Source organism: Arabidopsis lyrata (genome assembly GCF_000004255.2).
Source record: "Arabidopsis lyrata subsp. lyrata unplaced genomic scaffold ARALYscaffold_5, whole genome shotgun sequence".
Classification (NCBI taxonomy): domain Eukaryota; kingdom Viridiplantae; phylum Streptophyta; class Magnoliopsida; order Brassicales; family Brassicaceae; genus Arabidopsis; species Arabidopsis lyrata.
The window spans coordinates 17,570,926-17,585,525 of record NW_003302551.1 but is presented as its reverse complement, the minus strand read 5'-3'; the positions used below and the strand labels follow the sequence as shown (position 1 = coordinate 17,585,525).

The 14,600-nt window shown below is 32.3% G+C and overlaps 5 protein-coding genes across 5 annotated transcripts; 2 read left to right on the top strand and 3 right to left on the bottom strand.

Moving 5' to 3' along the window:
• Positions 1–96: 96 nt before the first annotated feature.
• Positions 97–1,237, bottom strand: LOC9314110 (probable mannose-1-phosphate guanylyltransferase 2). The gene is given in 5 exon segments (XM_021026724.1): positions 97–280; positions 382–444; positions 567–584; positions 586–707; positions 1,122–1,237. Coding segments are annotated over 4 exon segments (321 nt in total). The 5' UTR covers positions 682–707; positions 1,122–1,237; the 3' UTR covers positions 97–136.
• Positions 1,238–1,457: 220 nt separating this feature from the next.
• Positions 1,458–2,173, top strand: LOC9312381. The gene is made up of 2 exons (XM_002877995.2): positions 1,458–1,822; positions 1,918–2,173. Exons 1-2 carry the CDS (start codon positions 1,567–1,569, stop codon positions 2,091–2,093), a joined length of 432 nt encoding a protein of 143 aa, XP_002878041.1. The 5' UTR covers positions 1,458–1,566; the 3' UTR covers positions 2,094–2,173.
• A 1,031-nt stretch (positions 2,174–3,204) lies between these two features.
• LOC9314109 (ultraviolet-B receptor UVR8) lies at positions 3,205–6,420 on the bottom strand. The gene is made up of 10 exons (XM_002876266.2): positions 6,080–6,420; positions 5,877–5,950; positions 5,707–5,791; positions 5,514–5,627; positions 5,184–5,414; positions 4,800–5,030; positions 4,427–4,470; positions 3,898–4,080; positions 3,672–3,806; positions 3,205–3,578 (listed from the first exon to the last, which is right to left on the bottom strand). The coding sequence occupies exons 1-10, from the start codon at positions 6,306–6,308 to the stop codon at positions 3,456–3,458; spliced, it is 1,449 nt and encodes a 482-aa protein (XP_002876312.1). The 5' UTR covers positions 6,309–6,420; the 3' UTR covers positions 3,205–3,455.
• Positions 6,421–11,619: 5,199 nt separating this feature from the next.
• On the top strand, positions 11,620–12,180 carry LOC9312380. The gene has a single exon (XM_021026331.1). It carries the CDS (start codon positions 11,702–11,704, stop codon positions 11,975–11,977), a length of 276 nt encoding a protein of 91 aa, XP_020881990.1. The 5' UTR covers positions 11,620–11,701; the 3' UTR covers positions 11,978–12,180.
• Positions 12,181–12,838: 658 nt separating this feature from the next.
• LOC9312379 lies at positions 12,839–13,635 on the bottom strand. Its single transcript, XM_021026242.1, has one exon. It carries the CDS (start codon positions 12,944–12,946, stop codon positions 12,839–12,841), a length of 108 nt encoding a protein of 35 aa, XP_020881901.1. The 5' UTR covers positions 12,947–13,635.
• Between the last annotated feature and the right edge of the window lie 965 nt (positions 13,636–14,600).

The following is a 14,600-nucleotide window of genomic DNA, read 5'->3' as shown; positions in this document are numbered from 1 at the left end:
TCCGTTTTACAAAGAGTGTCATTTTGACACATTTCACACAAACTAAAAAAACAATAAATTATATATATATATATATATATTTATGTGTGTCCCTATTTAATAAGTGATTAATGATTTAAATTCAATGAAAAGTAATTTAGACAGAGCCATCAACCAGTTTGTCCCTCGCTAAAGCCAAAGGACCAGCTGTACCTAAAGGCTCTGTCTCTTGTGAGCAGGTGATCTTTATCCCGAGATTTGTCTCAACGTCCTTTGAGAATTTCGACATCACTAGCAGTTGCTGAATGATTTTTCAACTTTGAATTATTAAGATCCTCTATAAAAAAAAAAAACAGATATAGCTTTGCAAAAGGAAGTTTCAAAGACTTGAAGTCTTTTTACCTCTGGCTCATAGTTAATGGCCAAAACAACTTCATCGACTCCAATTGCCTTAAGTGCCTCTATCTGCAACAACATTATCCATCACTTAAAGAGCATAGCTCATAAAGAAAATACAAAAATAAGACCATGACACTAGCAAGAAGAACCACAATATTACAAGATCAAAGAACATATATATATAGTACCTGATGTAGGATCATATATAGGTTTATTAGCGAAATCAACAAGCGGCTTTGGGAAACTGAGAGTCAATGGTCTCAAGCGAGTGCCAAAACCTCCAACTAGAATAAGAGCTTTCATCTTGATGCACCACAAACTTCTTTTTCCTGTAGAGAACATATTGAAGATAAAAAGCAGAGAAAATCACAACAATATATATGCATCAATTGTGAGAACATTCTTAAGGGATATCCAAAAGTTAAAAGTTAAGAATTACAATTAAGAAAAAACATGTTGTTCTTCATAGTCAAGTCCAGATTAAGATAAAGCTCACAACTAAAGAAAATGAAAAATAAATATTCAGGAAAATAATAATCATCACCGACAAAGCTTTAAACGTATAACCCTAATCCACAACCCTAGAAACGGAGTCCCAAATTACGTACGCTCTAAGCCAAATCAAATCAATGCAGACAAATCGCACAAAACCACTCCAGAAATAAAATCAGATGAACCACAAGTCAAGGAAACGTAGTAGATTCGTGCTCGTTACCGTGAAAAGAAGAAAAAGTCATATTTACCTATTCGAGATCTCACAGGATCGTCGAAAAACTAAGCCCTGAGCTGAAGAGACGATTTTGGGAGGATTAAGGGATCTACTGATTAATTACCTGTGTGACTCTTAAATTTTTAGAAAACAGATGTTACAAAACTTTATAATTTCATTATACCAAAATTTAAAAGTAAAATATATTCTACTATTAGTGAAAATATTAATTATCTCATATTCATCTTTACAAGATTATTTAATTATTGTAATAAATGTTACAATAAATTTAAAATATAGAAACACAAATTGTATTAAGGCAAAAAAATGAAAATCTCATAAATAAATAGGCCCATCAGTTTCGTGTATATAGTTAAAAGTTGAAAGAAACCCTAAATGCTTTGACTGCTACGTATCGAAGGTTATTGAGATTTTGAGCCTGATTTGAATTTTTAGGTTGAAAGTTAAAAAAAAAGATTATGCGTCTGCAGAAGAAGACGCAAAGCAAGGAGGATGCGGAGGCTAAAACGTCGGTGTGGTGGGACATGGACCACTTCCCGGTTCCTAGTGGGTATGATGCTGGTCGGATCCGTGAGTGTATAGAACGGCGGTTGGGGAAGTTAGGTTACTGTGGTCCTGTCACCATCTCTGCCTGTGGCGACCTACGAAAAACCGAAGAGAACATACTGCGAGCACTCTCATCCACTGGAATCATTCTTAACCACTCCTATTGTGGTTAATCTTCTTCTTCTTATCTTTTTTTTTATACTACATATTATAATAAGGTTTTAGATTCAATCGGCTTGTGTTGCTTTCCTTTACTGAAACAGCTACCACACACATATATTCCGATTTGTTGGTATGGAAAATGCGTCATCCAGCTCCGGTTACAATAATGCTCATAACTTCTCCCGGAGACGCGTTTCCCCTGCTTAGGTTTAGTTCCCAAGCAATAGAAGGGGCCGGGGACCCAACGTTGTTGTGGATTATAAATGGCTTAAGCTAATTGAAGGTGTCTGTCTGTCTGTCTGACCTCTAGTTGCAGATTAATTAAGCTATACTTGTTTCTCAACTGGTTTACCGTCTCTTCCTAATTAACAGGTGCAAGGGATTCTCAGTCTTCCGATAATGAACGTGGGGAGATAAGAAGAAAACAGTTTACTCTGGAGAAGTGCAGTCAATCTGGTGAATCTAGTGAATATGCCTCGTTTTATTGCAAATTTTGCTATTCTCCTTCCCCAAGCCTTGAAAGTTTCAACATTCATCTCAAGGGTGAAAAACATGTAGAGAGAGTAAGAGCATCCTTAATTGCTTGCTTGTAGTATCAAATACATTTCTCATTGTCCAACTATATATATTTGAGTCATCAACAACGTGTTTTATTTTTGTCAAGCAAGAGCTTTTTGTAGTTGAGGCTGAAGCTCGTCAGCAGGCTTACCTTGATTCTCACGCCAATACTGCTACTACCATGGACAGGGTGATGGAGCCACCAAATGCATGTTTTTTTCTTTTTTTTTATAGATATGAATTTGAATTTCATTAAGTAATTAATGAAGAGAGTTGGTAGAAAAAAAAGCTTAACCAAGAATTTTTTCCTTGCCAGAAAAACAGAAAATCAAGCACAATAATACCTACTCCTCCACAGGCAAGTTTTAATATCTCAATTTTCTTAATGAAGTATGTTTGACTAGACTCCAAATGTGACACATAAAGCATGATGTTGATTTTACAGACTTTAGTTGAGGCTAATAAAGTGAAGAAGAAGTTGAAGAAGAAGAAGAAGAAGTTGATGAAGAAGTTGAAGATGAGCATCTAGAGGACTTAGAAGAAGAAGAAGAAGAAGAGTATACATGGGGCCTTGTTTTTCTCCAAGGAATTTCATTTCGTGAATGGTTTGTTTTATTTTGTAGCCGGAAATGTTGGGTTAACTTATGAAGAAATACCATTTTAGATTTGTACGTGTCATTCCGGCGTTGGCCATACTAGTGTTCTCCGTGGAATACCATTTTCCTTTGAAGGGATGTTGATTTTCTACTATTTTTGTACATGTATATATATAGTTGGATATATGCATGAATAAAAGCTAAACATTCATTTTTCTGATGAATGCAAATGAATTAACGGAAGATAACTTTATTTATTGATAGAATAAAAAGAACTTCACTTAAAACTACTAAACTAATGTTTCAATTCGGCTCCTTTGTTAAGCTAAAAAGCTAATCAGAACAAAAACAGAAGCTGGATAACTCAAGACTTACATTGCATAAAAAAATATGGCTGGTGTATGTACACTACAAAATCTCTACGTTTATATTTTTTTTTTGCGCTAATAACCCTGACAAAAATCCGTGTGGTCATGTATGTTTGTTCAGAGAGAGGACTGGCCTAGAAGTAGAGTATGCCACCAACCGCATGCAATGTTTTTGGGGACGCAATCTTTGATTCTGACTTCTGATGGAGCATTCCTGTCTATCACATCTCCTAAACCCAACTGTTTCAGACACACAACTATGTCGTTAGTAAAATTGCACATATAAATGGAACAAAACAGATTCAGAAAAGCTCGATATGGCCTGCTTTTTACCTGCCCGTATTTGTTCCATCCCCAGCAGAATACTTTCCCTTCATCTGCGATTACAGCGGTGTGACGAGCACCACAGGAGATGATTTTTACATTGACATTTTCCAAGTTTGGAGCCTCCAATAGTTTTGGAAGAGTCTGAAAGATTAAGTTGGGTTTCAAGTTCAATGGCAGGGCCTTCACAAACAATCAAATTAGCATTCACAAACAATATAGTTCATGATTTTACCTCAGCTTGATCACAACCAGTACCTAACTGTCCAAATTGGTTTCCACCAAACGAATACACATCCCCATCAGCTGAAGCACAGATCGTGTGCCATAGACCTGCAGCCACTTCTTCTATTCGGATTCCCAACAAAGACGACACACATGTAGGACTTAGTTCATCATCTGTACTTCCTTGGCCACACTTTAGAGAGGAACAAAAAAAAAAAGAATCAATTACTTCCACATACCCAACAAAAAGTGAAAATATTAGTTGCAGACTTATAACAGGAGAAAGTTTCGATTATCTTCTCCAGTCTTATCGTAAATGCAGACTGGCATTTTTCCCTAATTACATGTTTTATCAAACCTGAATCCTATATTGAATGTATGTTTTGGTATATATAAAATATCTTTTTGACAAGCTTAGTTCAACACAATGATGATTAGCTTTCCTCAACATGTGAGTTCAGCTGAAAGGAAGAATCTTAACTCAATCAAGTTTCAGGCATATGCTGTAATAAAGAAATCCAGGGATCAGTCGTGCTCACCTGTCCATAAAGCCCCCAACCAAACGTGAGGAGCGCTCCAGTATCTGTCCACAAAAAAACTCTTTCTTATTATATGCAAGGCAAGTATTGTTCTTCTGATATATCCTCAGATAACATATGTCAAATTGTCAATCTTTTCCAGGTTAAAGGGTCGAAAATTCTTGGGGTCTGTTCATAGTTATATAAAAGACTCCAAGAAGCCTAACAAGTGAACCTTAACAGAGGAATAGTGCAAAAATGAGCATATTTCAAAAACCTGATTACAGAGTATAAAGATTGATCTAAGGTTGAAATGCGTTGCTTTCAGTGATGCGGATTTAAACACTCATAAAATAGATGACTAGCCACAAAAGCAATATGGTGAGAACAGTACCTGTAATCACAGCACTGTGTCGCCCTCCACATGCAATTTTTTTTACATAACTTCCAAGAACTCGGGCGCATTGGACTTCTGAACTCATGTTTACACCAGAACTGGTGGCTTTTCCATAAGAAGAAGGCTCAATGCATGGAATAGGATGAGGAGAGGAGACTAGGCGCACACGGGAGCCTAATCCAAGCTGTCCTTCTCCTCCATAACCCCAACCCCACACCTGTCCAATATCTGGACTTCAGAAAAAGTTAGGATGCATCAGGTTATTATTATAGCACACCAGAAGCTCTTAAGCTTAATTGGATACCGCCACTGATTTTGTTCATAAGTGATAACCAATGTACCTCATTAGTGACATGGTGTGTGAAAAGCTGAAAATCTCACCTGATAATGCTAGAGTATGACGTCCACCAGCAGCAACACTGACAATCCTAACTCCAGGCGCCAACGATACAAGGCAAGGCAATGCCGAGAGGTCAATGTTGTCAGACTGTGATGCATTTTCAGCAGCTTGCTTTGACGGTGAAATCCGCCTTTTCTTTGTTGGTTCACCTCTAGCTTCAACTTGATAAGACGTTCCACCGCTAGATTTTCTCCCTTGACAAGTGGGACTCACTGCAAAATAGGCACCATCCTTCATATTCATCCTCGATGTAACAAAACATAAAATTTAGAGCTGTCACAATGAAAAGAAACAGGTAAAGAAGATTTCACCTTGCTCTGTCGAGAAGGAAATGTTTCTTTCACACGAATCTCCATCTGCTTGTCCAAAGACTCTCCCTGTGGGTATACATTCCCTCCATCCCCATGTATAAACTTCTTGATTCTCTGTATCCAATGAAACAAATAAGTTATGAACTTGAACACAAATGTCTCTGTAAGAGTAGTTCAGAACATGAAAATGTACCTGTTACTGCAACACAATGAGCCCATCCAGCCTCAGCTTTCTGTACACAAACCTCTGGAGGAAGAGGAAATGGCTCTGGAGTCTCCTACAAAGCAAGAAAATTGCAACTAAAACGCATAAAGTATAACTCAATTTTAGAAGAAAATCAAATCAAAGTTAGGAAATCTAACACCGTGCTTGCCGGATGTGACATAGCTTTGACCTAGATCATCTGTCGAACCCCATGTAATTAGCTTCCCCGACTCTGTTTAACAAAAAACCATCTCATTCAACTTCAAAATTGCTCGTGATTTCAAATTAAACCATTCAGAAATCAGATACATTTGTGAAATTGATTCGAGAATATGAACTTTCAATTGAAATCAGTCTAAACCTGCAGTAGCCATTGCGAAACCGCATCCACCACCGGAGACATCTTTCCAGGAACTTTCAACTGCCGGAGGTATCTTCACTTCGACCGGTGACATCAGAGGAGACCGTTGCTGCGAAGCTCCGGGTAAGTAACCCCACATGTACACCAATCTCTGACCAACTACTTCCTCCTCCTCTTGTGGTGCGGCGGCGCTAGTTCCACCAGTCTCCAAGTTTGCCTCGCCATTCATATTCAGTTTTAAAAAAGCTGACGAATGAAGAAATCAGAAAGAAACAAGGAATGAGGAAAATATCAGTTTCCCAGAGAAGTTGACGTGTATTTATGTATAGCAATTAGCAAGGACTGCGAGGTTGATGGGCTTTTTTTTTGTGTGAGAAAAAAGAAAAGAAAAAAAAAAAAAACTTTGTAGTTTTACAATCTTCGATTTTATCCCCACATTTAGATTTTTATCATAAAGGCCCCTCCATGGTAAAATCAATAATTTCCTAAAATCTTTTTTGCTTTTGGTGAAAATTTCCTAAATCAAAGCAGCTACTTCTTGGACATATACTTCTTGAATAAAATCAAAGCAGCTACTTCTTGGAATTTTTGCAATAGCTTTGCCGGAAAGAAGTTGAGCTTCTTCACTAGTCACTTGTGAATATTTCTTCTCAAATGTATAATTGGTTTCTGGTGATGCAAATCACTTTAGTAAATGAGACTTTTTTTTTGTTTTAAAGAAAACTGGTTTCATAATTAAACATGTTCCTAAAACAAATCACTAAAATTAAATTACTTTATATCAATATTCCTTTTGGAATATTCGAGTATTTCATAATCCTTCAGACTTATTTTTACAAGTTTAACATTAATTGTGTTTAGTAAAATTTTGTGTTTTAGACTTTTAGTTGGATTGTTCTCCAAACTCAACCTCTTAAAATTGTCTATTTTATGATTTCGCTCATTGCTGCATGAGGTCAACTCTGGAGGACAAATTGACTAAAACATACAAATTTAATTACTTATGTAATTAAGTTGATTTGAGAAATATAAAATTCCATGCATTTTCTCATTGATTATTTGTTTTCAATTACTTATTATAAAAATTCAAAAATACTTTCTATTTCTTTCGAGGAATGGTGGTTTAGGGTTTAGTAGGTGGTGGTTTCGATGGTGGTGGTTTCGATTGTAGAATCCTTCTGGACATAATAGCTTTCATTTTCCTCATTTCTAATCAACAAACATATGATGCAAATTATTTAATAGGTTTAAACTTATGTTATAGTATCAATTTTTTGAAAGTGATGCAAATTAATATAGATATATGTGTCAAACAATTCAATAATAGTGTCAACTATTGTAACTGATATAAAACCATGTTTATGTGACTATTATGTGTATTATCTATATTTAGGTAATTTAAATTAGTATCATTTATTTTTTTATAACCTCTAATTATTGTAATATTTTTTTTTTTGTAGTGATGAATAACAATTAATTCGAAAAATAAATTTTAGGGAAACTCACAAAAATGCCCCTTTTTCAATACCCCTTTTCAAAAATACCCCCTTTGGCTGTCCATTTTTAAATATACCCCTTTTTATTTACAAAATAACTAAATTACCCTTCTTTTAATAAAAGATATCACAAATATATAAGAAAAACATGAAAATGTGCACACATCAAAATTACAAATTTGACTTCGTAAAAACTTGTAAAACCTTTAAAATACCTTGTAAAATTTTCCCGTAAAAAATTTTCCCGCCAAAAAAATTTTTTGCGAGAAAAGTGATTCCGTAATTTTTTTGGCATTAAATTTTTGGCGGGAAAAATTTACAAGGTATATTAAAGGTTTTTTACAGGGTATTTATAAGGTTTTACAATGTATTTTAAAAGGTTTTACAACGTATTTATAAGGTATTTATAAGATATTATAAGATTTTACAAGCTATTTTATAAAATTTTAAAAGTTATAAAGTTTTACAAGTTTTTTATATGGTTTTACAAGTTATAAATACATTATAAAACCTTATAAGTACCTTGTAAAACCTTTTAAAATACATTGTAAAACCTTACAAAACACTTGTAAATAATCTGTAAAACCTTTAAAATACCTTGTAAATTTTTCCCGCCAAAAAAATTGCGGAATCACTTTTCCCGAAAAAAAAAAAATTTTGGCGGGAAAATTGCGGGATCACGTTTCCCGCCAAAAATTTGCGGGATCACTTTTCCCGCCAAAAAAATATTTTATATTTTGTGGACCTAATTTTGTTTCAAATTAGGGTAAAATGGTCAATAAAAATTAAAAGAGGGCAAACTTAAAAATGGACTCTCAAAGAGGGCATTTTTGAAAAGGGGTATTGAAAAATGGTCATTTTTAATAATTTCTCTAAATTTTTTCTATCTTGATCATAATTTGAATTCTCACAAGTTGTTGGGTTTAGCCGTTTAGGTGGAGAAGCATTTGAAACTAGATCATAACCCGTGCTGGAACAGCACGGATGAAATTTTAATTTTTAAATATTTATATAAAGTTGGATTATTGTTTGTTTTATAGTATAATTTTAATAATTCTTTACATAATACAATGACATATAAGGATTTTTTTATTTTATTTTTTTTGATGAGAAAATATTAGGGGTGGGGTACGGTTTTTCGGTTTAGTATCGTTTTTTTCGTTTTGTAGAAAGTGAAACCATATAGAAACCGTATGTAATTCGGTTTAGTTACAGTTCGATTTTTACGGTTTTTTACGTTTTTTGGTTAAAAATAAAACGTATGTATTTGATATATGCTAGTAGTAAGTGAAAAAAAATTGTGTATATAATAAACATATTTTGGTATATAATAAGATTAAATTCAACACGTGCATACCTATATTTTTATTTTAGAATCCCAATAAAAAAATTGTGTGCACAATCAATCATTCATTATTTTCATATATACTTATAGAATCAAAACTTTAAATATTTAGAGGTGTCAAACCTTATTTAACTCATCTCATCATATAATCTTAATATAGTTTCGGTTATAAAGATCATAACTCTTTTTATCATATAATACATTACATTTAACCTTCTACTTGTTATAAATATTTTAAATATTTATGCTTTGAAAAAGGAAATTAGAGTATTTATAACTTTTATCTTTTGATTTATTAAATATTTATGATATTCTGTAAAATATTATATTAAACTATTTTTAAAATTTTCCAAATTAAAATATTTTTTATTATGTTTTATTGTAGAATATAAAATTAAGAATGTTTTTAAAATAATTGTATGAACTTAAATATAAATATTCAAATAGTTATAAGGATCATAACTCATTTCATCATATAATACATTATATTTAACCCACCGTCTATTATAAATATTTTTTAAATATATATGTTTTAAGAAAACCAAATTAGTGTATGTATAATTTTTAATTTTTTATTTATTAAGTATTGATGATATTTGTTTTTAAATATCAAGTAAAACTATTTTTAAATATTCTAAATTAAAATATTTAAAATTGTATCGCAGTATATAAAATTATATATTTTTAAAAAATATATGAAATTGAATATAATAACTCAAATTCTGACCCGTTATTTAGGCGGAATTTGTTTTGAATTTATTTTTGTTTAAATGAAATATATTATCCAAGTCTAAATTTTTGACTCGTTAAACTTTTTTTTACATAAATTGAATAATTTATATTCTTTTTTAAAAATTCAAATTATGGCATATGCGGAAAAAAAATCTATTTCTTATTATTATATGGATGATATGATGATTTATTTGTTTCACAATAATAGAATCATATAAAGATGAGAGGTGAAATATAATGATTAATAACAAATTAATAAGGTAAGTTAGATATCAAATCATATATATTCATTTTGATTGGTCATTTAAAAATAATAATAATAATGTGTTTTTCGTTTTTATAATTAAATTAAATTAATTAAATTGTATAAATTGACTTGTTTATCCTTAATAAGATGAATTAATTTACTCTTTGAAATTTTATCTCTAATTGCATTTTTAGGTAAATTTTTACAAAATGGAAGGTTAGTTAAGTGTATCTTATAAAGTGTACTCCCCAAATAATAGTATAGGATATTTTCTTTCTTTTTGCATTTGAAATATCTTATATTCATCAAAAACAAAAACAAAACATATGAAATATCTTGGGAAAAATATGTGAGCCAAGTAAAATATCTCTTTGGAATATATCTTGTGAGATATGTTGTAAGCCAAGTAAATATCTCAGTGGAGTATGTGGACCAAAGCTTTTCACTTGATGAAATCCATTTTTGTTAATACGTTATCTACATATATATTTCCAGAAATAGGCTTCCCCTTTAGAAAGTGTTTTAAGACACGACCTTTTAGTTCTATTGACGAATGATTGATAAGGAAGGATAAAGGAGAGATTACGAGTGGATCAAATAACAGGGGCGATTTACGAAAGTAGCAATAAGGTTGGGGGTCGGTTCCAAAACAACGTATCATTTATTTAGAAAACGAGAGTAGCCACGTAGGATAAATCACGTGGGGACTGAACATACAGGTGGCGAAATGTGAACCACTAAGTTTTTGACGAAATCTAAGCCAAGAGTTTGTGACGAACTTTCTGGAAGCAGAAGTGTGGTCTTGGTCCTTCATATGTCGGCTAAATTAGCCAGTGGGGTTCGTTTAATGACTGTGATGACACGTCGCATGCTTTGAGACGACGAATGGAATGAGTCACCATGTGGGACCTTACAAGAACCTGATCCCAGCCATTGCTTCGTCTTTTATTTTTTTTCTATAGTGGTTTCTTTTTGTGAAGAACAACATATGCAATTAGTTTTGGTTATATCATATATGGGTGATTTTATTATAACAATGTTATTTGTAGATAAAAAGTATAAATTAACACTACATAGCGTAGTAGTGTACACACTTTTATGCCAATCCAGAAAATTTTACTTTAAACTAATTAGGTTTTTGGTTTTATTTCAAAATCTCGTATATTTGCGTTTTCTCACTATAAAAGATATTAAATTATCATAAAATATTAACAAAAAAAATCTTAAACATAATTGGAAACACTATTTTTTTTTTATCAAAGTACACTATTTAGTATGATGAAATTTTCTCAAAATTAATTTTGCTTTATCTCATGATATTCATGCCGAAGAAGAAGAATAAATACCTCATGTCTCATGATATACTTAAAACTATAGAAGTTTATAATAAATTCTGTATTCTTAATATATAATTAATGGAGATGAGTGAAAGATACTATTTAATTTAGAACGTAGGAAATTTTTTAAGTTTTGTTTAAATTTTAAACTCCATCCGTATGTACGAGACTGCGAGTGATTGATTAGTGGTGTTATCCAAAGTTATGACCACAAGTCACAACAATGTATCCATCTATATGTTCATGCGTTTAACAAAGGCAATGAAGAAGGTAAACAAACCAATCCGTGTGACAAAAACTCACACGTTAATTAAGCGTGTAATTAAACTATCACTTGCAACATCTTTATATGAAAAGCATATATAAAGAACCCTCAAGAACATAAACACATGCATATTTCCACATCAGAAGCCAAACAGAACAAAAAACAGAGGAATCTTTATATAATTTTATCGTACAGTATATATGGATGTCCAAAATGGCAAGAACGGTGAAGCGAGTGTGTTTCGAATGCCTCTTCATTACCCAAGATACTCTAAAAAAGATTACCAAGACATGCCAGAGTGGAAGCTCGACAGGGTTTTAGCAGATTACGGTTTGTCTACTTATGGTGACTTGGCTCACAAGCGAGACTTTGCTATTGGAGCTTTTCTCTGGATTTCAACTCGTAATCCAAAGCTTTATCAAGACAAGTCCATCAACTCCAAACCGACGAAAGATACAAAATCAGCTCATGCATAAGGGTTTTACGGCTACTAAGCTTAGGTGTTGCAGTAAACAGATTGGTCTATGTTATGCTTACAAAATGATGTAATAAAGAAACATGTAAATCAAGAGTTTCGTATAGTAATGTTTGGAAGCAATTAATAACAAGGGTCAGAGAAGTTAAATGGTAGTTTTTCGCCTTGTGAAAACAATTTCAAGATCGTATATCTTCATTCTCACTCGCCTCATATTTGGAACAAGTACTTAGAATTCATTATTTTAATTGGACTTAGAAAATCGCTCTTGAACAAACCAAAACAGAGTACTACTTGAGAGTTGAGCGTGGCAAAAGAACCACAAGGCTGGTCTTGAGAGTCTAAACTAGGTCTTTTAGGATTTGGGACTACAAGTCTACAATAATATATATATCCAACTTTTTGAGACTAATTTTCTGGAAGATTCATTAGGACGATTGGTTATAGGTTTAGTTGTCTTCAGTGTAACCAGTTCAAGCTTTTTTCTCCCTCATCTGTTCAAAAAATTTCCCCCAAAATTTTTATTAATAAGTAGACCAAGTTTTTTGGGTTTGAGGCAGACTTCAGGGCCCAAGAAGCAGCACATACTGTATGTAACCAAACCCACCAATGATTTTTTTCTTGTGTTGGCAACAAGAAGTCCACCAATGAGTAAAGAAAAGTTAAAAATCTTTATTTACGAAATAGGTACCTAAAGGTACCTTAAGAAATCATGATGTACGTATATTGTTGTTAACTTGTTATGTATATAGTTTTTGGTCCCAAAAAAAAAAATTTAATGGTGATCTTTATTGATGAAGTCGGTTTATAACAAGTAACAACTAACAAAATATATAAGATCATCAGAAGCGAATTGAAAAATTCAATTATTTAAGATTTGGGGCGCATGGGGTGGTCTTCCCCAATTCTTTGGTGGTTTGTCGCCGGGATTACTGTAATCCACATGAGCAAACATCGACCCTTTTAGCATACACTCCTCTGTGTCACATTTTCGCTTCACTTCCAATCCCTTTATACAACAAAACTCATAAATAAAATAAATTAGTATAATTCTATACTAACTAATCTGCGGCATGCACATGCATATGAATATCTTTGTTATGTTTAAGTTTCAGTGTTTATCATTAGTCTTTGGGATCGGATATTGTTTTGAAGACTTACGTGTGTGTTCAATGTTGTTATATAAAAAAGATAGATGTGTAAATCGATCTAATTGAGTTAATACATGTGAGCAAATATTCGGGTCTGGCCGAGCAAAGGAAGTAATAACGATGAAGCACAAAAGTAAGGTTGCAGCTAGAAGCAAGTTTGTCTTCGCCATTGGTTTTTTTTTTTTTGTTGTTGTTGTGAATAATTGTGTGTTTGTCTATAATATGTTACGAGGGGAAGAAGAAGCCAATTTATAAAGATTATGAGAGTATGAGTGCATGTGTCAATTTAATAGAGATTATGAGTAGATGTGTTCTTAAGATACTATACTATATGCGAGAGAAGGGAAACCATAAGATACAAATTCATAGCACATTTCAAAGGTAATATTATAGAAAATGTTATTCCATAAGAATACTCTATGAGAAAAAACACATTTCTTTACTTGTACCCAAGTATATAACAAAGATAGTAGTTGTCCATATTCTTATGGAATAACATTTGCTATAATACTACCTTTGAAATGTGCTATGAATTTTTTGTTTCGATTCAACAATCAAACATTTATGTTTGGATTTCTTGCAATGTCATTTTAAATTAGATTGGTGAGAAAGAAGATACATAAATGATAGAGATATAGAGGTAGGTATATTAATAATAAGATGAATTTAAAAGGCGACAAAAAGACATAAATATATGGTATAATGTAACGTTCCGTTCTAGTGGCCATTGGGGCCGGTGGTGTCCTCCTTTTTATTCACTTCATTAAAGAAGTGAGACCAAATTCATTATTTTTAGTAGTATTATTTTCTTTTTGACATCAGACCTAATTAAATATTATTATTAGTATTTGATTATAGACTTAGAGCATATTTATCGGGCCAACTTGTTGGGCTGTTCTTAGATTTTAAAAATAATAAAATTGAGGAACATATACTCAAGAACATGGGTAAATGTTCTCCCTGAAGAACTGTTGTAGCATCAATTGAAGAACTGTTCTTAGATATTATAAGCTTTAATATTATTTTAATAACTAAGAACTATCTTCTTGTTTTAACGTTGCATAATCAAACAAAATATACAACGAATTAAAAATTCCAATTTTTGAAGCGGGAAATAAAATTTCAAGATGGGGTATGTGAGTTTTTTGTCATCAAATTGTCGTCATCGAATTCAATGTCTCTAAATTATTTAGCATTTCTTTTTTTTTCTTTTCTTTCTGGTAATGGGTTTATCCCGTAGCATTCATAATGTCACACCCTTTCTTGCATATTATCCAAAACATATGGGGGTACTACATGAATTTTCAAAGAATTTTCCCATTCTTTTTTTTGTTTGTTTATATTGATCAGCTGATTTTTTTTTATCAAATGTATTGATCTAGTTCTAAAATTATAACTGATGAAACTAGAAAACAACTAATTTAGTGTGAGTTGACAAATGTTTATAGCCTAATTAATAGTATTAAAAGTCAA

Bases quoted from the DNA above. Each gene is read 5' to 3' on its own strand.
- LOC9312381 (XM_002877995.2), top strand. From the start codon at position 1,567: ATGCGTCTGCAGAAGAAGACGCAAAGCAAGGAGGATGCGGAGGCTAAA. The intron at 1,823-1,917 runs GTTAATCTTCTT...TTACTGAAACAG, and splicing joins TCTTAACCACTCCTATTGTG to CTACCACACACATATATTCC.
- LOC9314109 (XM_002876266.2), bottom strand. From the start codon at position 6,308: ATGAATGGCGAGGCAAACTTGGAGACTGGTGGAACTAGCGCCGCCGCA. The intron at 5,951-6,079 runs GTTTAGACTGAT...TTTGTTAAACAG, and splicing joins TTTCGCAATGGCTACTGCAG to AGTCGGGGAAGCTAATTACA. The intron at 5,628-5,706 runs GTACATTTTCAT...CATTGGATACAG, and splicing joins TCATTGTGTTGCAGTAACAG to AGAATCAAGAAGTTTATACA.
- LOC9312380 (XM_021026331.1), top strand. From the start codon at position 11,702: ATGGATGTCCAAAATGGCAAGAACGGTGAAGCGAGTGTGTTTCGAATG.
- LOC9312379 (XM_021026242.1), bottom strand. From the start codon at position 12,946: ATGCTAAAAGGGTCGATGTTTGCTCATGTGGATTACAGTAATCCCGGC.